At 50.1% G+C, this 25,904-nt stretch overlaps 1 protein-coding gene across 1 annotated transcript; it reads left to right on the top strand.

Moving 5' to 3' along the window:
* The first annotated feature begins 4,324 nt into the window (after positions 1 to 4,324).
* On the top strand, positions 4,325 to 12,598 carry Adora2a (adenosine A2a receptor). Its single transcript, XM_051153217.1, has 2 exons — positions 4,325 to 4,876; positions 11,496 to 12,598. The coding sequence occupies exons 1-2, from the start codon at positions 4,554 to 4,556 to the stop codon at positions 12,415 to 12,417; spliced, it is 1,245 nt and encodes a 414-aa protein (XP_051009174.1). The 5' UTR covers positions 4,325 to 4,553; the 3' UTR covers positions 12,418 to 12,598.
* The last annotated feature ends 13,306 nt before the right edge of the window (positions 12,599 to 25,904 follow it).

The following is a 25,904-nucleotide window of genomic DNA, read 5'->3' on the forward strand; positions in this document are numbered from 1 at the left end:
TTGCCTATAAGAGAGGGGCAGCCTGGGGGTGATGGTTCATGCCTGGGATCCCAGCACCCAGAGGGAAGGAACAGGAGGATTGAGAGTTCAAGATTATACTCGGCTAGATAGCAAACCTGAGGCCCAGCCTGGGCTACAAGCGACCCATCTCAAGACAAGGCAAAATCATAAGACTGGGATAGAAGCCCAGTGAAGCTGCAACGGGCAGCCTCTGTGCTGCTCTGTTCCCTGCGCTTGGCTGCAGTGTGTGCAGAGCTGCCCAGGAGCTCTTAGACACATTTAGCCGGCTCTGGAACCACCACCTGGGCATGTGTACACAGAGCCTGGGGTGGGTCAGGAGATACGTGGCTTGGGATTAAATGGCTTTAATTAACATGGCTGGGTGGGAGTGGATGGAAAGGAAGAGGCAGCCGGGTTGAGTCTGACTGCTGGGAGCCCAAGGGGATGTTCCTTCGAGTCTTTGGATGCATGTTCCGTAGCGCGTGCCTAAGGTTTACATGGGACCGTGTCTGCACTCCGCCCTGTCCTCAACGAAGGACGATCATAAGGAAATGTGACATTATTAATATTTAATTTCTCCTCTTGGCTAGCAACAGATGACTCAAGGATTAATTCGGTAGAACCAACAGAGACGGGTAGGAAATTGTTAGATCCTGGCTCTACACTGGCCCCTTCCCCTGGGTCCCCCAGCCTTCCTGTGACTCTGAGCAGTGGATCTCAACTTTCCTAATGGTGCAGCCCTTTAATACTGTTTCTCGTGTTGTGGTGACCCCCTTCCCTCCCTCCCCCCGCCCGATACAACCATAAAATTGTCGTCGTTGTCCCTTTGTAACTGTAATTCTGTTCCTATTTAGAATCATAATGTAAATAGTTTTCAGAGCTAGAGTCCCCCCCCCCCCCCCCCAAAGGGCGTCGTGACCCACAGGTTTAGAACCACTGCCCCGGAGACTCCACAGACAGAGAAATCTGCAGTGTCCTTTGGCATTCTCCAAGGGCTATGCCACCCTCTACTGCTCCTGGTAAAGCTGAGAGCCTTTCCACCTGTTTTGGGGCTGTGGCTTTTTCTCATCTCAAAAAATGTTCGGCCTGCCATGAGAGACACTCCCAAACTCCCAGACAGGACGCAGGAGCTCCTCAAGGGGGCCCAGCGTAGCCTTAGTACTCAGATGAATGGTCACCTGGAAAGCAGAAAGTGGGTCAGCAGTGGCTAACATCTCTTGGCTGCATGTGTTGCTCAGTCTGGCCAGTGAAACTTCAGTGGGTTTGAATTGGCCCAGTGGGAACATTCACACTACAAAGAAAAGAGTCAGGGTGCCCTGGCCCTGAGCTGTTCTGCCTGCCTATAGCTAGCCAGCCTTAGCCTTCCCCTGGGGGTGCTCAAGGCTCCTCCCTCCTGTCTGTCCTGGGAAGGCCTCCCCGGCTTGGTCTCCACTGCTGGACTTGGGGCTGGGGAAGGCGCACAAATGAAAAGATTCTGGTTTGGCAGCTGCCCAGGTGGCCCTGGGATCAGAGGAGCTTCCCCTGGGACGGGCTGCAATAACTGAGCCGGCCTGCAGGAATGTTGAAGGAAGGGCCCTGGGACAGAAACCTTTGGTGTATCCTCAAGCCGATGATGCGAGGCAGGCCTGACAGGCAGGAGGCCCAGCTGGGTTGAGCCTGGAGAACAGCTGAGCGTCCTCAGCACAGTCAGGGAGAGCGGTGGTACCCAGAAATATCCACCATGGACTCAGCACAGGAACATGAGGAATCTTGAGAACTCTGAGTACTCGGGCAGGTACCAAAGCTGCCGGGAATAGCGTCAGCAAACATGGGCCCAGGTTAGGCCCCTTCAAAGCGGGTGTGCTGGTGGCTATGGAGTCAGTGCAGTTACTGGGGGGGTGGGGGTGAGGGGTGGTCCATGCTGGTGGTGTGACCATCAGCAGGGCCTTAGGCTCAAGGATGGGGCCATCTCACCTTGACAGAAATGTATTATGTTCCTCCCCGGGTCCCATAAGGGACATTGAGGATGGAGGATGGTCTAGCATGGCCTTGTCTCATTGCAGACTATTTCAGTGCCCTTCAGTGTAGATCCCACTAGAGAAGGCCCAAGGGACAGGTGGTTATCTATCCCCCACCCCTCCCCCTCCCCCTCCCCAGGAGACAGCACTTTGTGAGAGTCAGGACTCTTAAAGAGGCAGTAGCTCTCCGTGGGGCTCACTGGGCCTGGTTGGGCCTGATTGGACAGTGGGCCTGCTGCTGCTCCAAACCTTGAAAGCGGAAGCCCAGAGAAGGAGCTGTTAGTCTTGGGCCTGCTGTGGTCAGATGGGCACCCGACGAATACTTCTGTAAACCTTGAATGGATAGGGAACTGGTATGTACGTGGAGGTGGTAGCCTGAAGGGTCCGGCCATTCTGCTTGGAGTTGGGTGCAAAGCTGGGACTCACGGAGACTAAGCCATAGGTGTCTCTGCCCTGACCTTAGGGACAATGGCATCACTTAGGTAGGAACAGTAATTGTGTCAGTTTCTGCTTTCTCCATAGCTTGCAAAAACTCTTTTGTTTGTTTGTTTATTTTATTTATTGCATATGAGTGCTCTGTCTGCAGAAGAGGCCACCAGATCTCATCACAGATAGTTGTGGGCCACCATGTGGTGGCTGGGAATTGAACTCAGGACCCCTGGGAGAGCAGGCGGCACTCTTAACCACTGGGCCATCTCTCCAGCCCCACAAAACTCTTGATGTAAGTGGGACTCCCCTAAAGAGACGACCTTGGCTTCCCCCTTCCTGGCCTTCAGTAGCAGCCTGGTAGACGAAGGACCTCCACACCCACATAGCTGCAGCTGGGTCTGCGCTGGCTCCAGACTGAAGGAAACTTGGGTTCATTTGTTTCAGCTCTGTCTCTCACCTTCTTGGGCAATTTCAGGGGCAAAAGAGCCTTCCTCCAGGGGCTCCAGTTCGATTCATCCTTCTTATCCTAGAGGGGAGGAGGAGAAGGGAAGATGTGTCTGTATGCGGGGGTGGGGGGGGTTGGGATGAGGGGGCAGGTTGAACTCTACAGCTTCTTGTTTCCAGCAGGAGGCACATCTGGGGTTCCATGAAGCTCCAGTACTGAAGAGGATGGATTGGGAAGGGTAGCAGGGGGTGGGGGCAGGATCCTTTGATTTTGCATGGGGAGAAACCAGCTATTGGGAGAGTCCTGCTGGCGTTGAGAGTTTTGCAAGCTCAGGGAGGAGAGTGGGAGTTTAGGCATGGCTGAAGCTTGCTTGGAGAGAATAAGACTTCTGCTTTCCAGGGGTCTCGACTATTCTGTGATCTGAGGTGACTCTGGGGTAGTCTTTCCAAATCTGTTACTTCCTTCTCTTGGGATTGTGGACACGTGCTGAAATAAGCCCTCACTCTCATCTGGGGCCCAGAAAAGGAAAGCATTCTTGTCCACAGTCCTCCATTGAGTCTTCACAGAGCACCTGTTTTTCTGAAGCCACTTTCCCTGCATCAGCTAAGCAGAGGGACAGGTGGGGAGAGGTGTGGGCGGGGAAAGCGGGAGGCGGATCCCTCGGAGAAGGGAAGCAATCACTGCACAGCCTTGCCTGGTTGTGCAGCCTACTGGCAGGAGCTGTTAGCGCACTGGGTTTGGCTTGGATGCTGCTTTTGCTGCCTGGGAGAGTAAGAGTGCTTAACTTGTGGGGACTGGAGGATAGGTAGGACCAGAAGGCTCCCAGGTCCCTCCAAAAAGGAACTCCAGGAGGATCTGAGGTGACCTTAGGGGCAGTATTCCTCAGGTGGACATGGAGGCTCCAGGAATGGAGCAAAGTGAGCTGAGGTGGGAGGCTGGCTCAGTGTGAGAGAGCAGGTGAGGCTGGGAAAGCCTGATGGGGAGAGAGCCTTCCCGGGTGGTGAGTGCAGCAATGCAGAGGGCTGGCAAGGCTGCTATAGAAGGCTTGAAAGGCTGCATAAAGGGAGCCAACATAAACATCGTTTTGCCTTAACTTGCTACCATAGATTAAAAACAACGACCCCCAAAACAAACAAACAAACAAGCAAGCAAAAGATTTTTAGCCACTAGTGTGAGCAGGGAGGGTGGCTAACTGCAGGAAAATGCTGCCCCGCATCTGTCCTGAAGAGAATGGAAGAAACGCCTCCCTGAGAAGGGTTCCGGGAAGATCTTAACAATACTTCTTTGAAACCTGTGAGCTCTTTGGGCCCGCGTCCTGACAGGCCATCACAGACGGGGCAAGATGGAGCCATTCTCAGGCAGATACCTGACCCACGACTGACAGAATCTTGAAGTGGTGGTGGCGGGGTGGTTCAGCAGCTCACTGGGATTCGTTCTTTCTCTTCAGGAACCCTAAAGCTGAGCAGAGACAGGCCAGATCCCCCGGAGAAGTCATGCTTTCGGGAGATGCGGAGTCATCTGTGAAAAAGCCTTTGGGGAGCTCTCTCTGGGAACACTCGTGGCTCTTGTGAGGAAAGGGCTGCGAGGCTTGGGTGATTGGACGGCTGGGCTGCAGCTATGGACCGAGAGCTGGCCCAGGCCCGCATCCTTGCTGAGCCTGCCCAAGTGTGGCTGCTCCCACCATGGGCTCCTCAGTGTACATCACAGTGGAGCTGGCCATCGCCGTACTGGCCATCCTGGGCAACGTGCTTGTGTGCTGGGCCGTGTGGATCAACAGCAACCTGCAGAATGTCACCAACTTCTTCGTGGTGTCGCTGGCGGCGGCTGACATCGCAGTGGGTGTGCTCGCCATCCCTTTCGCCATCACCATCAGCACCGGCTTCTGTGCCGCCTGCCACGGCTGCCTCTTCTTCGCCTGCTTTGTCCTGGTCCTCACGCAGAGTTCCATCTTCAGCCTCTTGGCTATTGCCGTTGACCGATACATCGCCATCCGCATCCCGCTCCGGTGAGCCGAGGCTTACATTTGTGCATGAGGCTTGCATCAGCGGGCACAAAGGACAGGGCTCTGGGAGTAGTTGGTCTGCATCTCTATAGAGCTGGGGGTGGTCATGCCTGTCTGGCTTTATCCCTATATAAGTACAGAGCACTTGTTACATGTTGAGGCTTTCTATAGGCAGCCATATATAGCTACTATCAGATGAGAGTATTCTGGTTCTGAGGCTACATGCTGCCGCTGGCTGTGTGAGCTAGTCTTCATAACATCTGAATATGATCTGGGGTGAGTGAGGAGCCATGGGCAACTGCAGAACCTCAGCTAGGATCCCGCCTCAGCCACGGCCATCCTTTCCCCAGTGTGTACATTAGGAGCGTGACCCAGAGAGAGGAAGTGACTTGGCCAAATGCTGCAGTGAGTCATTTGGACTTCTATGCAAATGAGGCTGTCCCCTGAGTCCAAGAGGACTCTGCCTGCGTGAGGGGGCCATGGCTGTGCAAAGGGTTTTTATTTTGCGCCCCCCAGGTGACTCTTTAGTGAAGTGACTATAGCCAAGTATTGTGTAAAGAAAGTCTTCCCCAAGGCCTCTTCCCAGTCACCCTGTAGATTAGAACAGTCCATTACTCTCCCAGGGGGCCCCACCTCTGTGTCTTTCTACCAGAGCTGGGTCCTGTGGCCAGAGTGGCTGTAGACCTAGAGGAAGGATGGCATAATGAGGGTTTGGAGTGGACAGTCGCCACAGTGAATTTTTTTTTCTACCCCAGCGGAGCTCCCGCCCACAGTGGTAGTAATGGCAGCTCTACCATGGGCAGAGGACGCCTAGCAACAAGAAGGTCCAGGCTCGGTGAGCTGTGAAAGCTCAGAGGCAGATGCAAGAGAGCCTTTAGACGTCATTTCCTTCCTCTCGCCTTCTGAATAGAAAAAGGAGGCTCTGAGAAGGGGGCTAGCTCCCTCTCCCAGCTATCTGAGGAGCTGATAGCAGAGGGCCTGGGAAGAAAAGAAATGTAGCAAAATGGTGGCCGTCACTGTGACGTCAGTCTTTGACAAGCTGTCTGCAACACACAGCGGTTGCTATAATCTGAGCCCTAAGGGGAGACTCGAACACCCACACTAGGCTGCTCAAAGGGTAAGAGCCTGTGCCTTGTGTTGCCTTAAAGTCTTGGTCAAAGGGGACTCCTGCCGGGCATGGTAGCAAGCCCATGCTTACGTCCTGGAACGTGACAGAGGCTAGAATTTGAGGGTGCTGAGTTCCAGGGCAGCCAGGAGCCTGCACTAAGATCCCTGTTCAAAGAAAAGAAAAAAACAATCCAACAAACTAGCAAACAAAGGGGGAGAGACTTTCGGCCAGCTCTAAGAAGAGACAGGGCTAAAGGTCACGTGTGGAGACAGCCTTGCACCGTTGCTTCCACCCTATGCTCCTGAAGTTGACCACAGTCTAGGTTCCTGCAAAGGCAGATTAGAGCCTGGAGGAGTAGGGGGGAGTCTGTGTGTGGGTCCCAGGTGGGTCAATGGCACCTACCCCCAAGAGATGGGCTCAGCCCGTGTAGTAGCAAGTCACCAAAGGAAAGCCGTAACCTAGCATTCACTTTTCTTCCAACTCCCCAGCAGCAGCATATTAGGACAGATCAGGATGGCTGCTCCCAGCTTAAAGGCCTCGTCTTGCTTTCCTCTCCTCAGCCTCTCCCTGTGTCTGTCTTCTCATAATCAAGAGACCAAATCCCCCAGAATGGCATGGAGTGAGCGTGTGGCTGTAGAAAGCCACACCCTGTGCTGGGCCTGTTTTCCCATGGGTAACAAGGGGAGCACTCGAAGGTCTATGGCTTCAGTAAATGGGTAGGAACAGCTGACCCGCAGGACCTCACGACCTCAGTTCCACTTGGACCTTGGGCCATCTGAGCTCTGAGTGAGGCTTTGGAAAGCACAGGCTGGTCTCTGCAAGGAGCTGCCCACTGAGGATGCTCATCTTATCTCTGGGCAGTTTTACACAGGCCATGGGGTGTTAGTACAGGATGTCCTTGGAGCATCCTGGTCCAGCATTTCAGCCGAAGCAGATGTTGGGATCCTTGTGGGAGACCAGAGCTAGGAAAGGACAGCCTCCCAATCTGGGTGGAGTTTAGAGCCCTTCATTGTGTTCCTGGCTATTAAAGTCCCTCACTTTCCTGTCCCCTCAAGTTTTTTGTTACTGAGAATATGGAGGTGTCTATAAAGGGGCTCCTGAGAGCAAGCCAGGCATGAGGGGTTTCTGGTGGAGATCAAGGGGACCAGGCATGAGCGGGGTCTGGAGTGCAGCAGGAAACCAGGCATGAGGAAGATCTGGAGGGGAACAGAGGACCAGGCTTGAGGGGAATCTGGAAGGGACCAGGAACCCTTGGCTGGCTCTGGGGGGACTTTCTAGCTTGGTCTGTCATTTTCTTCCCTTCACAGCTAGGAACCCAGCCTCTTCTAGGGTGTTTCCTGTGCTATTGGTGAGGTCTGCAGGCTCTAGTCTTGGATGGAGGCATAGTCCCAGGCTTACACCATGCCTCAGAGCTTCTTTTGTTGCCGTTTTAAAGAATTTTCAGCCTCAGAATAATTGGTCCACTCCTTCCTGAGTGTTGGGACTCTCTGTTAAATGAAGGCAAGGCCTTCTGGTTAATAAAGGAAAATGGGTCAAAGGCCAAGATGCAGCTCTGTGTCTGCAAGGGATGAAAAGCCTGGGGTCAGTGACCAGGTCTCCTTTCCTGGGGGTCTTTTGCACCACTGTCTCCAAGTCTCACGTTGGCCTCTGGTGCTCCCGTTCCTAAGGAACAGGCCAGACTACACATGGAAAACCAGTGGCTGCAAGACCTGAAGTCCTATAAAATACATTTCTCTGATTTCCAGAAGGGCACAAGAGCCAGCCATGTGCGTAGTGGTGGGTGCTTACATAGCACCCCTAAGGTCTGGTGCTGTATCCCTAGCACCACAGAAAAAGGAAAGAAGGTAAAGGGGAAAGCTTTCTAATTTGGCCATAAGCCCTTGCTGGACTAGAGGCATGGCTCAGTGGTAGAATACAACCTGATTAACATTTGTAAAGTGTTCTTCTCCACAAGGATGCTGGTGAGAGGGCAGAAGTAGGGGGCAATATGCCCTGGAGGAAGTTGTGTCATATTGATATTACAGGGTGTGTGTGTAGTGGGGGGGGGGGGGAGGCGTGCGGTTGGATAAAGCCCAGGTAAATGTCCCAAGGTAGAGTTGAGCGAGCATGTAGGTATAGCCTGTCCTCTGGGCTGGAGGGTGGTGGCCTGGCTGCTGAGTGGCAGGTATGGTGTGGGGCTGATTTAGCTTGTTGGCCTCTGCCTGTGGAAGGAATTTGAGTTTCTCCTTTGGGTCAGGTACTCTTCAACTCATAGGTCATTAGGATGACTTAAAAAGACCCGCCTTCTCCTCAGTGTTGCGAATATACAAAAAACTCTACCTGGAATTGTGGGTATGGTTTGCAGCCATAGGGTGAGCCTCCTCCCACCCCCCCCCCCCCCCCAAGTATGGGTGATCAGGATCCTCAGGGGACACTTGAAATAGGTGCTGCCGGAGCCTCGGGTGGCCATATCCTATGTCTCTAAGACTCTATGGGCTGCTAGGAAGTCTGAGCATCCTTCTAGCTGCACGGAGTATATTTATCCAGAAGGCCAGAATGAGACTATGTTAGTCACAGTTACAGGCCAGGCTGGGCCCTTGGGATAGCTGTGGTGTGTACGTGATTCCATGTGGGTCCGGGTGCTGTCTTAGGCCTCAAGTTTCTGTTCTATGACTTCAATTTCTTTATTCTCCGGCCTCTATTTCCAAGTGCTGGAAATATGAGCGTGTGTGTGTGTGTGTGTGTGTGTGTGTGTGTGTGTGTGTGTGTGTACATAACACTTGCATGTGCTTAAACATTGTCTCCAAGCTCCTCCGTACTTTTTGCCAACTTCGGAAAGTGCACCTTACACATTGGGTTCTGTCCCCACGGGAGCTTTCTTTCCAAATGGCAGTGGGAAGCCGTCCCCTTGTGGGTTTCCAGTCTGTAAAAGAAAAGAGAACAACCCTGGGATTTCCATGGTGTATTCCCAGAAGCTATTGGGCCTCAATTGTTGTCTCCAACAACGACCCGTTAACTCAGAAACTTACTTAACTCCCTGGACATGGCAGAAGGCCCGTTCTTAAAAAAGGGTTTGAAAGCCCCCAAAGTGGGAGACCTCTAGACTGTCCCTAGAAGTTCATCAGTATCCCAGGCAACTTATTTCTCTGAATAGCAACGGAATAGCTATGACCCACCCTGAGTTCCCATGGTGACTCCCCGGGGTTTCCACCCACTAAATTCAGCATCGTTGCCCTTATGGGCAGTGGTGACAGGTCTAGAATTCTTAGTTTCATTTCATAAATGAGGAAATTGAGGTCCAAAAGAGGTCCAAAAGTGAGTGACATGGCATTCCTTGTTTACAGGAATGTACCAGCACTAGAACCCAGGAAAGGTATGTTTGTCCCAGGAAAACTGTGAACATTAACGTAGCTTCCTCTCCTCCCGTGAGGATCATGTAGAACACTGTTGAGGGGTGCCTGGCGCAGAGTAAGTACGTAATTATTAGATGGGGTGGGGGCCCTAGAACTTCATGTTTGAGCCTCCAGACAAACAGACATGCTGTGCTGGCTTTCTGGTGCTGTGGGTACATGTCGTAAGTCTGTGGGCCTTCTGCAGAGGCCACGTTGCAGGGGATCAAGGCCCTGATGCTCCGGAGAATGTGGCTGACAGTTACTGTTTGCATCTTCAGCTCACAGGGCTGGAGCTGGAGCTCAGTGGTAGAATGCTTGTCTGTCATACGCAAGGCCCTGGATTTGATCCCCAGCACCATCGGGGAAGAGACAAATTCACCTGGGTTGAGTTGCTCCTGGGCCTCGGGATGTTCACAGCTTGTCTCTGCCTCTCCTTGGGTCTTAGTTTCAGTTTCCCCAGCTCTAAAGCGGAGGGACAGATTAGATAAGTGGTCAGAAACTGCCAGGGTATTTTTTTTTTCTTTATATCCTTCTTAATTGACAACACTTAAAATGGGAGATTTTCGCCCTCAAAGACAACACCCCCCCCAAAAAAACCCCACTAGCTATCCAGCCCACTTTAAGCTTTAGCGGCACTGGGTACACACTACTTTCTTTCCTTTTCTTTTTTCTTTTGTTGTTTTTGTTTTGTTTTGTTTTGTTTTTCAACACAGGGTTTCTCTGTGTAGCCTTGGCTGTCCTGGATTCACTCTGTAGACCAGGCTGGCCTCAAACCTGCCTCTGCCTCCCGAGTGCTGGGCATAAAGGCATGCACCACCACCGCCCAGCCTTCCTTCTTTCTTTGATGATGCAGCTTCAATTCAGAGCCTCCCACAGACTGACGAGGCTCTTTAACAGTGCACATACACGTTGCATAGAGACGAAGACGGGGCCAGCACGTTCCCAGCCTTCCCGACAAGTCCATTACCGGTAGATATCTGTGTTTACCACCCACAGGTCATGGCCTCTGTGTAGCTGCTTTAAGTCTGAAATCAATGAACTCAGGGGGTGTGTTTTCCTCGTTACTACCTGCCCCTCACCCCCACCCCCCACCCCAGCTGCAGAGTAGAGATAAATGCAGGAGAAGGCTACACCACGTGAGCTCCCAGCCTCAGAGGACACTTCTCCAAGATGTCCGGCCTGAACTTGAGGAGTGGAAGCTTCCACTGGGAGGGTAGTTTTGTTTTGCCAGAATTGAAACCATTCAATATAAGTTCATTCTTCAGTCGTTACCAAAGCCCCCTCCCCTCCTTTCTTTTTTCAGTGGAGAAGACGTAAAACAAAAACATCCTTTTACTAAGGTGACCGGTGTATTTCTAGTGGAGCTCAGGTTACTTTCCAGTTGACAGACAGATCAAGCCTCCCCGCTCCCCGCCCCATCCCATCCCATCCCATCCCCTCCTCCCCGGACTGCCAATCAGGACAAGAATATTTTCTCCTGACCTCCACCCCCACCCCCCACCCCAGGCTGTCTTCTTTCACACCCCATTCAGTACCTCAGAAAAGTGTCAATCCATAATTGTCTCATCTCCATCCAGAGAACTGTGGGTAGGTTTGGAGGGGAGCTGATATTTCATTTGGTTTGGGACTTCTATTCCTCCTCCATGCCCTGGGCAAGTCTCTTCTTGAGGACCATGGAGAGTCAACTCAAATGAGGAAGAAGAGGCAGGGAGCATAAGTGGCTGAGGCGGTCTACAGGTCTGGCCTGGCCCATTCTGTCCTGTTCTAAAGGAAAGTGGTGACTCCTATAGTAGGAACCAGCTTAACAAGCATAGAAGTGGCACTTATCCCCCCTAAGATCCCCTGTTTCTCTCAAACCAGACTCAGCTCAAGTCTCAAGACTAGTAACGCCTGGACATTCGTGCGATGGTTTCCACGTCCCTGATGTCCACTCCCCAGTACCTCCCCGCAGCTGTGGAAACAGCAAGCACCTCACTTAGAAGAGCACACTATCTAGGCTAGGAGGAAAAGGAAGTGCTTAGTCCGTCTGAGACCTTACGGCCAACACACGGGGACCCTCTGGTCATCTGTGGGGGCTTCTTGGGCTCTTGGTCCTGCTAGACCCTGGTTCCTCAGTCCTCTAATGCCAGTCCTCTCTCCCCAGGTACAATGGCTTGGTGACAGGGACAAGGGCGAAGGGCATCATTGCAATTTGCTGGGTGTTGTCATTTGCCATCGGCCTGACTCCCATGCTGGGCTGGAACAACTGCAGTCAGCTTAAGGAAGGCGGGAACGGCACGCGGGCCTGCGGTGAGGGCCAGGTAGCCTGTCTGTTTGAGGACGTGGTCCCCATGAACTACATGGTCTACTACAACTTCTTTGCTTTCGTGTTACTGCCCCTGCTGCTCATGCTGGGAATCTACTTGCGGATTTTTCTGGCGGCCCGGAGACAGCTGAAACAGATGGAAAGCCAACCTCTGCCGGGAGAGCGGACCCGGTCCACGCTGCAGAAGGAGGTCCACGCTGCCAAGTCCCTGGCCATCATCGTGGGGCTCTTTGCCCTCTGCTGGTTGCCACTGCACATCATCAATTGCTTCACCTTCTTCTGCCCCACATGCCAACACGCCCCGCCGTGGCTCATGTACCTGGCCATCATCCTGTCCCACAGCAATTCCGTCGTCAACCCCTTCATCTATGCCTACAGGATCCGTGAGTTCCGCCAGACCTTCCGGAAGATAATCCGAACCCATGTCCTGAGGCGACAGGAACCCTTCAAAGCCGGGGGTTCCAGTGCCTGGGCCTCAGCGTCTCACAGCACTGAGGGAGAACAGGTCAGCCTCCGCCTCAATGGCCACCCCCTGGGGGTATGGGCCAATGGCAGTGCCCCCCATTCTGGACGGCGGCCGCCCAATGGCTACACCCTGGGGCTGGTGAGTGGAGGGAGTACCCAAAGATCTCCCGGGGATGTGGAGCTTCTTAGCCAAGAACACCAGGAAGGAAGCCAAGAGCACCCTGGTCTAAGGGATCACCTGGCCCAGGGCGGAGCAGGGACATCCCCATGGTCCTCAGAGTTTGCCCCTTCCTGAGGGAAAGAACTCTTTATCTTTTTGGTTGGCTGGACCAATCTCACTAAGAGAAGAAGAAAAAAAAAAAAAAAAAAAAAAAAGAAAGAAAGAAAGAAAGAAAAACAAAAAAGACCATGCCAGGAAACTCACTGGGTAGCTGGTTCCCACTTTGAACTAAGAGGGAACATCAAGCTGAAGCCGCATGAAGCCCAGTAAGAAAGGCCTGGGGTGGTAGAAGCAAATGTTTTATGCCACAGAGCCCTGTGTTAGGTCAGGATTACAGCAGCAGCAGCATCTTCAAAGGCAGGGCCCAGGTCTCCTCCTTCAGAAGTATATATATTTAAAAAAAAAAAAAAAAAAAAAAAAAAAAAGCTCTGTCTTGTCTCTGTAGGGCAGTTGTGGCTTGGAGGACTGGCCTAGCCCTCAGTCCTGGCCTGAAACGTCAGGCCTCCTGACGTAGTACACTACCCTCCTCAGACCGTCTTCGGGCTTAGGGAGCTGCTGGCCTAGAAGTGGCACTTGACTTTTTTTTTTCCCCCAGAAGATAAAAAAATGTGAGGAAACCCTTTCTATTATATTGACGTCCCTCCCTTGGCTGCTGGATCTGGGATAATCCTGCAGTTATCCCAAGGAATCACAGGCAGTCCTCTTTGTGCTGCCGTGCACTTAGTCACAGGGCCGTCCTGGGGCAACGAAGCCGGGCTTGGAAGACAGGAACTGTGAAGGGAACGGTGCCAGAACATGGGCTTAGCTCCCACGAGAGAGATTAGAGCTGTCAAGCCGTGGACATGAGCCTGGGTAGCCCAGAGCTGCTGCCCCGACAGAGGCCCTGCCCTCTGCCTTTCCTTCTGGAGGGACTATTTGGATTGTTTATTTGTTTGTGGGGTTTTTTTTTTTTTTTTTTTTTCCTCCTGAGATAAAATAAAATGAGCCACACTGTGTTTTAACTTTGTCTGCTGAGAATGCTGTCTGAGTTCTTCTCAGATCCCACAGCCAGGTCTGATGCACACACGCGGGGTTGTGCTGACTATGGGTGTTTGTATGGGCAGGCGAAAGCTACGTTGCCAATCCTGGGGAGTTCCCAGGCTCAGATTCTCCCAGGGACCTGGGTGCGCAGCTACACCAGAATTCTAATGCCTGTTTGTTGTTGTGGAGTGGCTTGGGGTGTGGCGGCAAACTTACATCCCCCTGTGGGAGATGCAGTCATTTCTCACAGACAACATAGAAGGTGAGGGGCCGTTTGTTCAGTCCTTGAGAGTCACTGACCCACCTCCTGGCCTAAGAATTGAAAGCAAGAGAATCCAGGGTCTTCCTCCTTTGATTCCTTCCTCACGTCCTCCAAGGAAGACCTGTCTCTAAGTCATCTTCTCAGAGCTGTGCCCATCACTCCTTCCCCTGTCCCACACCTTAGCCAAGAGGCTACGGAGGTCCCGGAAACAGATCTGGGCTGGGCTGAGGCGAAGCTGCCTTTCCTTCCTTCCAAGAAAGAAACCTGTGGGACAGCATCCCTTGCTCCAGTCTTGGCCTGGGAGCCCCTGCTGTCACTCTGTGATGGATGGTGATGGCAGCTTGGGATGGGCAGGAAGCCATGGCTGGTTCTGACAGGGGCCCCCAAGGGCCAGTTTCTTGGGCTGTGAGTCAAGGAAGGTATGTTAGAACATCATGGTTGATGACCACACCACCCCAGGAGCCTAGTTTTATATGCGATTGACAAGCTCAGAGAGGTTAAGTTCTTGCCCCCCAGGTTGCACAGCTAACGGAGTGGCAGAAGTGAATCTAAAAGGTCTGCTCAGCTATGATGTTCACACTTTTTTGTTTTATTTTGTTTTGTTTTTTGAGAGAAGTTTCTTTCGATTCTGTGTAGCCTTGAGTATCGCGGACTCACTTTGTAGACCAGGCTGGCCTCGAACACACAGAGATCTGCCTGCTTCTGTGATTGAAGTCACGTGCCACCACCACGCCCAGCTGACATTCATGCTTTTTAAAATCAATTTTGATGATGAACTCTCTCAACCAAACCAAATCATGTGAAATAACGTTTGTACCTTCAATTTAAGAAACGTTACTTCAAGTGGTGCATGCCTTTAATCCTGGTGCTCAGGAGGCAGAGGCAGGTGGATATCTGAGTTTGAGTCTAGCCTAGGCTACAGAGTGAGTTCCAAGACAGCCAGAGCTACACAGAGAAACATTATTTTGGGGGGGGGGGGGAAGGAAGGAAGGAAAGAAAGAAAAGGAAGGAAAGGAAAGAAAGAAGAAAAATAGATTACTTTAGCCGGTCCATCTGACCCTTCCGCTGCACTCTTTATGCTTTCCCTTTACAGAAGCAGACATAGATGCAAGTTACTATATTCCTCATTGACCATTCCCTCACTCAGAGGCTCTTTAGCTGCCTGCAGAGAAGGAAGGACTGTCCAGGACACTTCTCAGCCTCTCTGAAGCCTAAGCAAACTGCCCCAGGGGGAATTCCGCGCCATTGTTAGTGACCTAAGCATCTTAAGAGCTCGCTGAGTGTACCCTAGTCCTCACGGGCTTCTGCCCCCCTAGGTCTGTGCTGGCTGAGGATGGAACAAACCCAGTGTGGTCTGTGTGTGAGGAGGCAGAGAGCAGGGGGTGCTGCCGTTTGTCCGTTGGTCCCCAGGTGGCAGGAAACCAGAGAGACCCACAAAGGTAGAAAAGGAAGGAGTCTCATCATCCTTGCCTTTTCTGGGAACTGAGCTTTTGGGCTGAGCTGCATAGGTACAGGCTCTGGGGTCAGGAGGTCAGAATAAGGGGCTTGGGAAGGACTTCTGGGGACAGCTGTGATGTGAGTGCTTTCAGGCTCCTCTGAAACCCACGCCACCTTGAGTCTTCCGCCTTCAGCGTCCCGTGTCCACATCTACCCCGTACAGGCTCCCACTGTGAATGCAGAACATGAGTGGGAGGACACAGGCCTAGACACAAGTGTACACGTCTTCCTATAATGCTAAGTCTAAAAGTGTGCACACATGGACGTTGCCAGTGGGCACAGTAAAGAGAACTGCTGGCGCGACCAACTGATTGTATGGTTAAGGTTTTTATTGTTAATAAGAGACAGTGGAGGGCTGGAGAGATGACTCAGAGGGTAAGAACACTGACTGTTCTTCCAGAGGTCCTGAGTTCAATTCCCCGCAACCACATGGTGGCTCACAACCATCAATATAATGTGATCTGATGTAGACAGAGCACTGTATTCGTGATAAAAAAAAAAAAACTTTATAAATAAACAAATAAATAAATCAGTTAAAAAAAAAACAGTGGAGAGAAAAAGCAGAGTGGCCGTGGACAGCAGGATAAACCTGAGTAGGAAGCATAAGCCCAGCAGCCTCTGTTAAATAGGAATGACAGAGATTTACCCACAATCTGCACAGCCAGCCTGGCATCCTCCATGGTGATGTCAGTGGCTTTGTTGGGGGCAGAGGTCATCAGTCTGGGTGCCACACAAGGTAGCACCAGCCCTCGCCTGCCAGAACAGAAGGTCTGAGGGAGTTTTCTGTGGAGGAGGAACTTGAACTGGCCTGCTTTAGAGAGGCAGAGTAGAGCAGTCCGCTGAACAGTGTGGCAAGCCCTGGAGGGGTGGGGACATTAACTTGTTCTTTGCCCAGCGGTATGTGTTACTACTTGAAACAAACTCCAGGGGGGTCAGTGGCTGCCCATCTTCTTTGGAGACCGCCTTGGTTTATGCCACAGGAGCTGGTATTTTGTCTGTCAGGGGAGGGAGACCTTTTTCATTAAACACGTTAAATGCCAGATTCAGCTCTCCCCGAGGATCTATTCTATTAAGTATACCTGATTTGAAACAGACTCTGATTGATTTTAGTGACTTGATTCAGGCTTAACCCTGGCAACATGTACAGAAGGCTGAAGCTTGTTCCTGTGAACGAATTGTGCTTGTACTTAGTGTGACTACAAGCAGAGTTTAGAAAAAGTTTTAAAAAAAAAAAATTGGTTAGCCGGGCGTGATGGTGCACGCCTTTAATTCCAGCACTCTGGAGGCAGAGGCACAGGAATCGCTGTGAGTTCTAGGCCAGCCTGGTCTACAAAGCAAGTCCTGGACAGCCAGGATGACACAGAGAAACCCTGTCTCAAAAAAACAAAAACAAAAACAAACAAACAAAACAAAAACACCAACCAAAACCAAACACAAAACAAGAACAACAAAAACCCTTTAAGCCTCAAATATCTGAATTCAAGTTCCTTTTGTGTCATTAAAAAAAGAAAAAAGAAAAAAACAAAGAACAGTCCACAGAGAGACAGGGAACCTTGTTTTCCTGATCCTTTCATAGTACACCTTTACAGACTGTCAAAATCTCTGATATGACTTAGTTTACTCAAAACACTAAAGCTTAACACAATTAGCAAAGACAAAGAGGCTGGACATCCATCTCCAATGCAATTTGTGCTGGCCTGAATAGACCTTATAAACCTTAACCATCAAACTTGTCCTATTTTTAATAAACAAGAATTGAATCCAAGTATTCTGTAGCAAACTAAGATGACCTATACAGAGATTTTTTTTTTTTTAACTATCAGTGCTTTTTTTTTTTTTTAAGTTAACTTTTTTGTTACAGATTTTATGGACTCTTTTAAAAACCACACTCAATGAAGTTACAAATCCTGAGACAGAGAAAGTTTAAATAAGGGTCTTAGGAGACTTTTTTTTTTTTTTTAAGCAGAGAGTAAAGAAGGCTCAGAGATAAGAGAGTGGAGAGATCTCAGAAATAAAAGATTGTGAGCCAGGCAGTGGTGGTGCAAGCCTTTAATCTCAGCACTCGGGAGGCAGAGGGAGGCGGGTCTCTGAGATTGAGGCCAGCCTGGTCTAAAGAGTGAGTTCCACGACAGCCAGGGCTACACAGAGAAACCCTGTCTCAAAAATGAATGGATGGATGGATGGATGGATGGATGAATGGATGGATGAATGGATGGATGGATGGATGGATGAAAAGGTTTGGGGGATCATTGTGCAGTGGCAGAAGTTGTTCCCAATTTGATGCATAGGCAAGTGGCCCCCTCAGCAGGAGGAGGAAGCGCCCACAGCAAGGCAGGTAATGAAGACCATGAGCCTATACCAGGCAGGGTCTGTTCAAGGGCCCTTCTGCCCTTTAAAAAAAATTTGTTTTTGAGACAGTGTATGTTGTCCTGAATGCTAGAATTACAGAGATCTACCTGTCTCTGCCTCCTGAGTGCTAGGATGAAAAGGGCTCTACCACCAAGCCCAGCTCCACGGGGCTTTATTAAGACCTGTTTGTTTGTTTGTTTGTTTGTTGTTTTGGAGACAACGAAATCTTATTTAAAAACCAAACCACTTGGAAAATATATTGCAAGCTTGACACAGCAAACAGACAGGTATATCACTACCTCAAATAATTGGTTATAAATACAACATAGTACTTATCCCAAAGATAAGGTGACATGTTGGGCCAGCAACGCTGCACCGCAGAGTCCCGGGCAAAACCAGCGTGACGTAAGGGGCACGTGCCTATCTTGCTCTGTCGTGGCCCTAGCTTCCCGTGGCCCACGTTGCTTACTTTTGGGCCTCCTGTTGCCAGGGGATTACCACTACGAGGCTCTGTGAGTTCAGGGGCTGAGTAATACTGGGTCTGGACTTTTTTTTCCCCTAAGTCCAGGACTTTTCAACAGTTCCTAGCTTCCTGTTTCCTCTCAGCTGCTGGTATGTGAGTGACAAAACCGCTTGCTCTTTGTGGGGATGCGTAACTTGCTGCAGACGTGTTTCCCACATACGGTGTGACACCGACTTCTTCAGGGGCTTCCAGGATGACAGAATTTGAAGAAATGAACAGTCCCATCTTGATGGCCAGAAAATATGGAGAAATTATTCAAACTACTCTCCCTCCTGTGTCTTTTGTTTTGTTTTGTTTTGTTTTGTTTTGTTTTTCAAGACAAGGCTTCTCTGTGTTAGCCTTGGCTGTCCTGGACTCTCTTTGTAGACCAGGCTGGCCTAGAACTCACAGCAATTCACCTGCCTCTGCTTCCCAAGGACTGAGATTAAAGGCATGCGCCACCACACCCAGCCCCTCTTATATCTTAAATCCACTTGACTTTATGCTTTTGCACATAAACCAAAAAAAAAAAAAAAAAAAAAAAAAAAAAAAAAACCAAGCAAAATAAAAACTTGGAAAGGAAATCTTTTCCTCCTAGTAAATCATTAGCCTACTGGGTTTTGGTTCATGGTACATGCAAGGTGTTGTGGTGACACTTGTAGTAACCGGGGGCTCGGCAACAGACACACCTCTCCTTGAAGAAAGCTGCCAGCTTGGATGTCTGTGTAGTAAGATCTGAGCTCTTGGATGTATGAATCCATTGGGTTCCAGGCTGTCTCTAGGGCGAGTATGGCAGAGCCACAGGGAGGCTCAAAAAGCAAAGACCTGTCTTGGGCTGGATCTCAGCCTGTCTCAGCGCCCTGAGAGGCTTCCTTCTGGGGTCCTTCCTTGTTCTCTCTTCATTTGCGTAAGACTTCTTACTTTCCTATGGGAGGCCTTGTGGAGCTTGAGCAGTTGAAGGGAGCCACAAGGTCTATGTGTTGACCATAGAGTGACCAACCATGGGACATGGGGGAAGGGCTTCTCAGGGAGGAGAAATGGCCTATTGATGCCCCCCTGAGTCAGTTCCCTGGGAATAGAAAACTGACTCTCTTTCAAACTCTGACGGGGCAATGTCTTTAATTCTAGCATTTGGGAGGCAGAGGCAGGTGGTTCTCTGTTAGTTCAAGGCCTGGTCTGCATAGATAGTTCCAGGACAGCCTGGGCAATGTAGAGAGACCCTGTCAAAAAAAAAAAAAAAAAAAAAAAACCAGCAACAAAGGAATCAAACAAAAATTTAACTGTGAGCCAGGCGTGTTGGTGCACACCTGTAATCCCAGCATTTGGGGAGCCAGAGGCAGGCAGACCTCTGTGAGTTCGAGGCCAGCCTGGTCCACAAAGTGAGTCCAGGACAGCAGCCAAGGCTACACAGAGAAACCCCTGTCTCGAAAAGTAGTAGTAGTAGTAATAATAATAATAATAATAATAATAATAATAATAATTATTATTATTATTATTATTATTATTATTATTATTATTATTATTATTTTAAAAACCCAATAATAATAGTGACTGGAACATAGGCCACCAGAAGGTCCAACAAAGCCAAATGTCCAGGGAGATGGTTCTATGGAGCCTACCTGGCTCTTGGGCTCTGGGAAAGGAAGGCCAAGACACCTTCCATGCTGGCCTGCCCCTCTGTCCACTGGTTAACCTGCCTATGGCATCTATGGCTTAGAGTATAAAGCGGCTCTCTTATGGAGGTCTCAGGTGCACGGGGGCTGTGCCCTCTGCTGATGGGAAGTGACTTTAGTGGGGACAGTGCTGAGGAGACCCAGAAGTTCTGAGAGGCAAACAGGTATCATGCCTTGCCCTAATCTGTTCTTCCTGCTGTCCACCCCAGTCCCTCCGGCATCCCCAGTCTCCCCACAACCTCAGGGAACAGCATTGGCAGTAACTGTCAGTGTTCGGACAGGCCATCAGACCTCAAAACCAGGAAAGGGGTCTCCTAAAGAGGGCCTAGAGAGATATGGGGGTGCCTTTCTGGACTTCTGGACTTCTTCTCTTTTTAAAGGAAGTTTTATTTATTTGTGTATTTTACATGTATAAATGTTCTGCTTGCATTGTATGCCTATGTGCCACATCTACGCCTGGTACCGATGAAGGTCAGAAAAGGGCATCAGATTTCTTGGTGCTAGAGTTTTACAGAGAGTTGGAGCTATCATGTGGGTGATGGGAACCAAACCTGGGTTCTCTGCAAGTGCACTAAGCTGAGCTATCTCTCTAGCCCATATTTTCTTTCCTTCCTAGGGGTAAAGTACAGCTCAGTCTCCTCTGCCTCCCACTGCCAGGCTGGGAAAGGACCTTGCTGTGGGGAAAGACCAGGCATGGAGTGAGTGTGAGTAAAGGCAGGTAGTAGTATCTTACTAGAGGGAAAACCTTTCCTATTGTATGTAAGTGGAGAGGATTCTATTTAGTCATCTGGATGGGCACCTGAACAGAGTCCTAGAGAGGCCGGCTTAGGACCTGAGCCATATTCCCTGTGTAGGGGGGTCTCGGAGTCCATACAAAACACACTCAAACACCAAAATCTCAGCATGAAGGAAAGCAAGCAAGGATGGAGAATGCCTCTCCATGGGACAAAGGCAGCAGCAGGTGTTTCTACAGAGTGCTTTGTTGGTGGTGATTGTGTGTGTAGGCTCAATTTTCTTAACAAACATATGTTAGTACGAACTTATTAACCGAGTGTATGTCACTTATAACCCGACTAACCTAAATGATAGGAAAAGGAGATTAAAGAACACAATAACAAAACCATAAGGATATCAGTTCTGAGGAACGATTCTCCTGGTGTAGTCAGCAGGATTTCTTCTGCTGGAACCTGGAGTAACCAGAACTCGGAACCTCAGCAGGAGCCCGGAACCCCAAAGCCTTTCCTCGAGGGGTTCTCTCTAGGAGTGTCTTGAAGTGAAGCAATGAACAACCAAAACTATCCCAAGTCTCCAAGAGCCCCCTCTCTTGTTTTTGGCTCACTTATAGATCTCCTCTCAGAGTCTGTTCACAGATCTTTTCAGCTGACAGCAATCAAGCTCCTGCACGAGGTGGTTTGCCTTCTAGTGGATTAGCCTCACCTGTTTTCTCACAAGACTGTTCCCCATCCCACACTTGGGATCATAACAAAAACAGGTTTATCTCTCCTTCATGTGTGTGTGTGGGGGGGCTTTTCGTTTTTTGGGGTTTTTTTTTCGAGACAAGGTTTCTCTGTGTAGCCTTGGCTGTCCTGGACTCGCTTTGTAGGCCAGGCTGGCCTCGAACTCACAGTGATCTGCCTGCCTCTGCTTCCCAGAGTTCTGGAATTACATGGCACATGCCTAGGAGAGTTTTTGGTTTCTGTTGTTGTTTTATTTTGTTTTGTTTTTCAAGACAGGGTTTCTCTGTGTAACAGGCCTGGTTGTCCTAGACTTACTTTGTCAATCAGGCTGGCCTCAAACTCACAGAGATACGCCTGCCTCTGCCTCCCGAATGTTGGGATTAAGCACACACACCACTATGCCCAGCTGTGGGTTTTTTTTTTTTTTAATATTTATTTTTATTTTATGTGTGTTGATGTTTTGCCTGCATGTGTGTCTATGTGAGGGTGTCGAATCCCCAGGAACTAGATGCTGGGAACTGAACCCAGGTCCTCTGAAAGAGCAGCCAGTGTTCATAACCACTGAACCATCTCTCCAGCCCCTGCAGGAGTGGTTTTTAAGGAGCAAGAAAAGAGTCTGTGCTAGGGTGAATAGGTCAGTCCTTATTGGACACCTTAGCCAGTGTAGCTAAATAATGAATTTTAATTGCTGGGCCTTGGTATGCAGTTTCAGGAATGAGTCAGTGGCCAAATAAGGGAACAGACCTTGGGGGCTAGCTTGAGGAAAGTAATCCTGAACAGTTTAGCAGGGGAAAGGGCAAAAGCTGCCAGCGCCATGTTGGCCATAGAGAGCCCTTCACCCTGCCTCTGTCCCACCTCTAATCACACAGGGATCTTTGCTGGTGCACACTGAGCCTGGGGCTAGAGGCATCTAGAGGAAACCAAGGGCCAGGAGAGAGACCTAAATCTGGTGAGTTCAGAGGAGAAAAAGGTCAGGTTTCCTGGGTTTCCCAGAGTGAACCAGGCCTAGCTAGCCGTGGCTGGCGGTGGTCGGCTCGAGGGCTGTGACTCTCAAAGGTGTGGCAAAGATAGAGGCCACAGGGGAATGCGAGTGACTCTGCCTGACATGCATCTGCCTACACAGAATTATGCCATCCATTTAAAGGCAATTTTCAAGTTAAAATGTTGTCAGGAGGTTGTCACAGCTTTGATGTCTCTCTCTCTCTCTCTCTCTTTTTTTTTTGCTCCTTTCAAACCACCCACCTTTAGTAGTTGGGGTGGAGGTGGCAGCGGGTGGGATAGAACCTAGTTTAGAGTCAGATTTTTCGAGTTGCTAAATATAGATGAGACTTTAGAGAACAGCCGAGTTTTCTCTTCGGAAACTTTTTGAAGTCCAGAGCCACAGCTGCTCTGACGTCCTCAGGACTTTTAGGACTAGACCGGCCCGATCAAACATCCTGTGGTTACCCCACGTTATCTTCAGGGGGTTCACCTGGATCATCCTCTCTGTCTCCCGTGGACATGTCCGATAACCCCACTGCTGGCCTCCAGCCACCACTGTGCTCTGATGTGGTCGCCGTGGAGAGTGAGATTCACGCGGACTTCTTGACTGTGAGCTAGTCACTCCTGAAGCTGTGGTGCCTCCTCTCAGACAGGACAGGGTAAGAAGCGTGAAAGTGCTGGGAAAGGCATAAGTGACATCAGTCCCCAGAATGATGATTACAGCTGATTAACAGCTCCAGTGCCCTTAGCATCACACTGGAAAGGAGGCTGTGAGGGGAGGAAAAATTAGGGAGGAAGCAGAGAACTGCTGGTCTGGTTTCTATGTTCTTTTCACTGCCATCGTTCAGCCACTACTAGATGCAGAAATTTGATGGGCATGAGTTTACATTACGTCTGGGGTGTGTGTGTGTGGCAGGTGCGGCTAGCCCCAGGCTCCGTGTTTACCAGCAAGGATCCCTGAGTGGTTAGAGGTGGGACCGATGCAAGGGGCATGGCTCAGGTCCTAACCAGCCCTCTCTAGCATTTGCCGGTAGCTGGGTACCACTTCAGATGAACAGATGACTGAGGCAAAGGGCACTTATTATGGGTCATTTCCTGCTTTCAACCCTATACTTTCCCACCTGTCAACAAATGTCTAGAAAATAGAGAACAGTTGTACATGCGGAAAGGGTGAATGAAGAAAGAATGCAGTAAATATCTGGACTAAAATCCGGATTCAGAATAACCTCAGCAGACGGGGCAGGTATTACTGAGCAAGGATCCATGGAAGCCCCATAGGAGATTGAAAAAGGACAAGGAGAGAGGTTAACTTGGCAGTCCATTGGTTTGTCCCCGGTTCAGCACTGGATAGCTCCAGGAAGCTGACCTGGGGGGAAAAGCATCCAGTGCTTCAAACTGTACCTTCACCCCAGCAAACGGGATGCTCCTCCCACACAAAACGGATTGTGGGGTGATCAAGGCAGGAAGGGTCTGGGCGAACAGAAAGAGGAAGTGATCCGGGAGAAGACCTGGGAGTGTTACGACAGCAGGTGTAGGAGTGATAAGCATTAAGACTTGGTCTACAGGAAAAGAAGAGATGTGATTATCTGGTGTAGGCAGAGAGGAAGCCCAGAAGCCATGAGCACCCAGGCCTGAGGTCCAACCTTACGGTGACCCTGCAAAAGAAGTATGTTTGCTGTTTGGTGGGACCAGAGTCAGTGTGTGAACTAGAGATGGTCCTATTCAACGTAGGGCTAAGCAGGTCTTGCCACCCTTAAATGATTTCACTATATTTACTTACTGTGTATAGGGTGCGTGTGTGTGTGTGTGTGTGTGTGTGTGTGTGTGTGTGTGTGTGTGTGTGTTGGAGGGTGCCTAGAGGATAAACTGCAGAAGTCAATTCTATCCTTTGACCACATGGGACCCGGGGATTGAGGTCAGGTAGCCAGGCTTGGCAGAAGTGCCACCTTTACAAAGCAGGCTGTTCTCGCCTAGTGACTGGCAGCCTCTTCCATCCTGCAGCCACATTTCACTTCCCCACCACCCCAAATCCAATTTATCGCATCTGCTAATTCTTTCCAAACAGCTCCATCATCTGTTGCATGTACTCTGGCCCTGGGTGGACTATTTCAATCAATGCAATGGTCTTACTTGAATCCCCATCATCTCTACACATGTGAGCAAAATCCCTTCCCAGGGTGACATATAAACCATGTCTATCTCTCTTCTTAATGTCCCAAGGACAAACCAAGGTATGGTTCCACCAAAATTCACTCTGGGGAACCAAGAGTTTATTGGGTGTCCTTACAGAGCGTGAGGGATTACTTACAGGTGTGTGGGTGTTTCTGCCCCCAGCAGGCAGGGCCTGAAAAGCCTTTACCCAGCAGGGATGTGGACCTCCTCGGAGCCATATATATGGAGCCACAGTCCACTAGTCTTTTCTGGCCTATAAGCTTAAGGCCCTTCCCTGAAGTCACATGCAAATCTGGCAGAGTTGCTTTCAGTAAGAGGTAAGGAACAGCTTGATGCTCCGGTCAAGGTCTCATGACTTCATCCCGCCATAATAGGGTGAAAACTGTCAACAAGCCCAGCTGGGGGCAGTTTACTTGCAAGAGAGCACAGCTGAATCCCCTAAGACTGGACGGCTGGTTGCTCGGCTCAGAGGCTAGTCGCTCACAGGACTCCCAACTGACCTCTCTGTGCTTAGATTTTTTTTTTTAATCTCCATCAACCTACCCCCATTCAACCAGATAAATCTTCCTAAACCTTCAGCTATGTTCCGGCTAGTTTTTGAGACACTAAGACACCTCAAACAAGAAAATGGCCCCCACCAGACTGGACTGATTGCAAACCCATTGTGCGTTTTAGTGATAGATGATTGGTGAACGAGGGCCCAGATCACTGTGGGTGGGCCCATCCTGGGCTGGTGGTCCTGGGGTCTGTAAACAAATCAGGTTGAACAAGCCACGGTGAAGCAAGCTAGTAAGCAACAGAGGTCCGTGACCTCTGCATCAGTTCCTGCCTCCAGGTTCCTGGCTTGTTGGAGTTCCTGCCCTAACTTCCCTCAGTGATGAACTGCCAGCTGGAAAGGTAAGAAATAATCCTGTTCTCTCTCAAGTTGCTTTGGTGACCCGGCCCGCAGGTCAGTCAACAGGAGTACCCGGAAGGGGGAGTGAGAATGGATGGGACAAGAGGCGCGAGAAATAAAGACAAGACGGTATTCCGATCAAGTCTCCGTTTATTGTGCGGCAAAGCAACAGTATATATAGTCAGCGGGAGGTGGGGCGGAAGGCAGGGGGGTGGAGCGAGGGAAGCAGGTGTTTGGGTTCTGCAGAAACATTGGGTACATCCAAACAGGATGTAGGGGAAAAAAACACCAGATGTGACCAGTGGAAAGGTAGGCTCAGTACAAGCTCGGTCTTGCACGGTCTTGGAAAAGACAGCATGCCCACACTAGGCTCCCTACACTTTGGGTCCTGGTGTTTCTGCAACAGCAATAGTAACCCTAAGAAAAGCTATGGCTCTAGTTTGCTGGAAAGGTGATAGCTAATAGTCTATGTATTTCCAACCAAATTCTTGGACATGGGCATTTTCTGTAGGTTGAATATAAAACAGCGGTCATGTGTTGGATGCATGGTCCACCGTGGGTAGAGGTGTTTTCAGAGGTATGGGAAAAGTTAAGAGAACACATTGGAGAAAGTCAGTCACAGGAGACACACCTTGTCCCCATCATCCTCTGCTTCCTGTGCCCCATAAGGTGAAAAACACTCTCTGTTGTAAGTTCTCGTTGATGTTGTATTCTGCCCAATTGTACATGAATTGAACCCTTTAAAACCATGAGT

The sequence above is a fragment of the Acomys russatus genome, chromosome 11 (assembly GCF_903995435.1).
Source record: "Acomys russatus chromosome 11, mAcoRus1.1, whole genome shotgun sequence".
Classification (NCBI taxonomy): domain Eukaryota; kingdom Metazoa; phylum Chordata; class Mammalia; order Rodentia; family Muridae; genus Acomys; species Acomys russatus.

What these genes read in the sequence shown, in the direction of transcription:
- Adora2a (XM_051153217.1), top strand. Translation starts at nt 4,554, where the DNA reads ATGGGCTCCTCAGTGTACATCACAGTGGAGCTGGCCATCGCCGTACTG. An exon ending in GCCATCCGCATCCCGCTCCG is followed by an intron (nt 4,877 to 11,495) that starts GTGAGCCGAGGC and finishes CTCTCTCCCCAG; the next exon opens with GTACAATGGCTTGGTGACAG.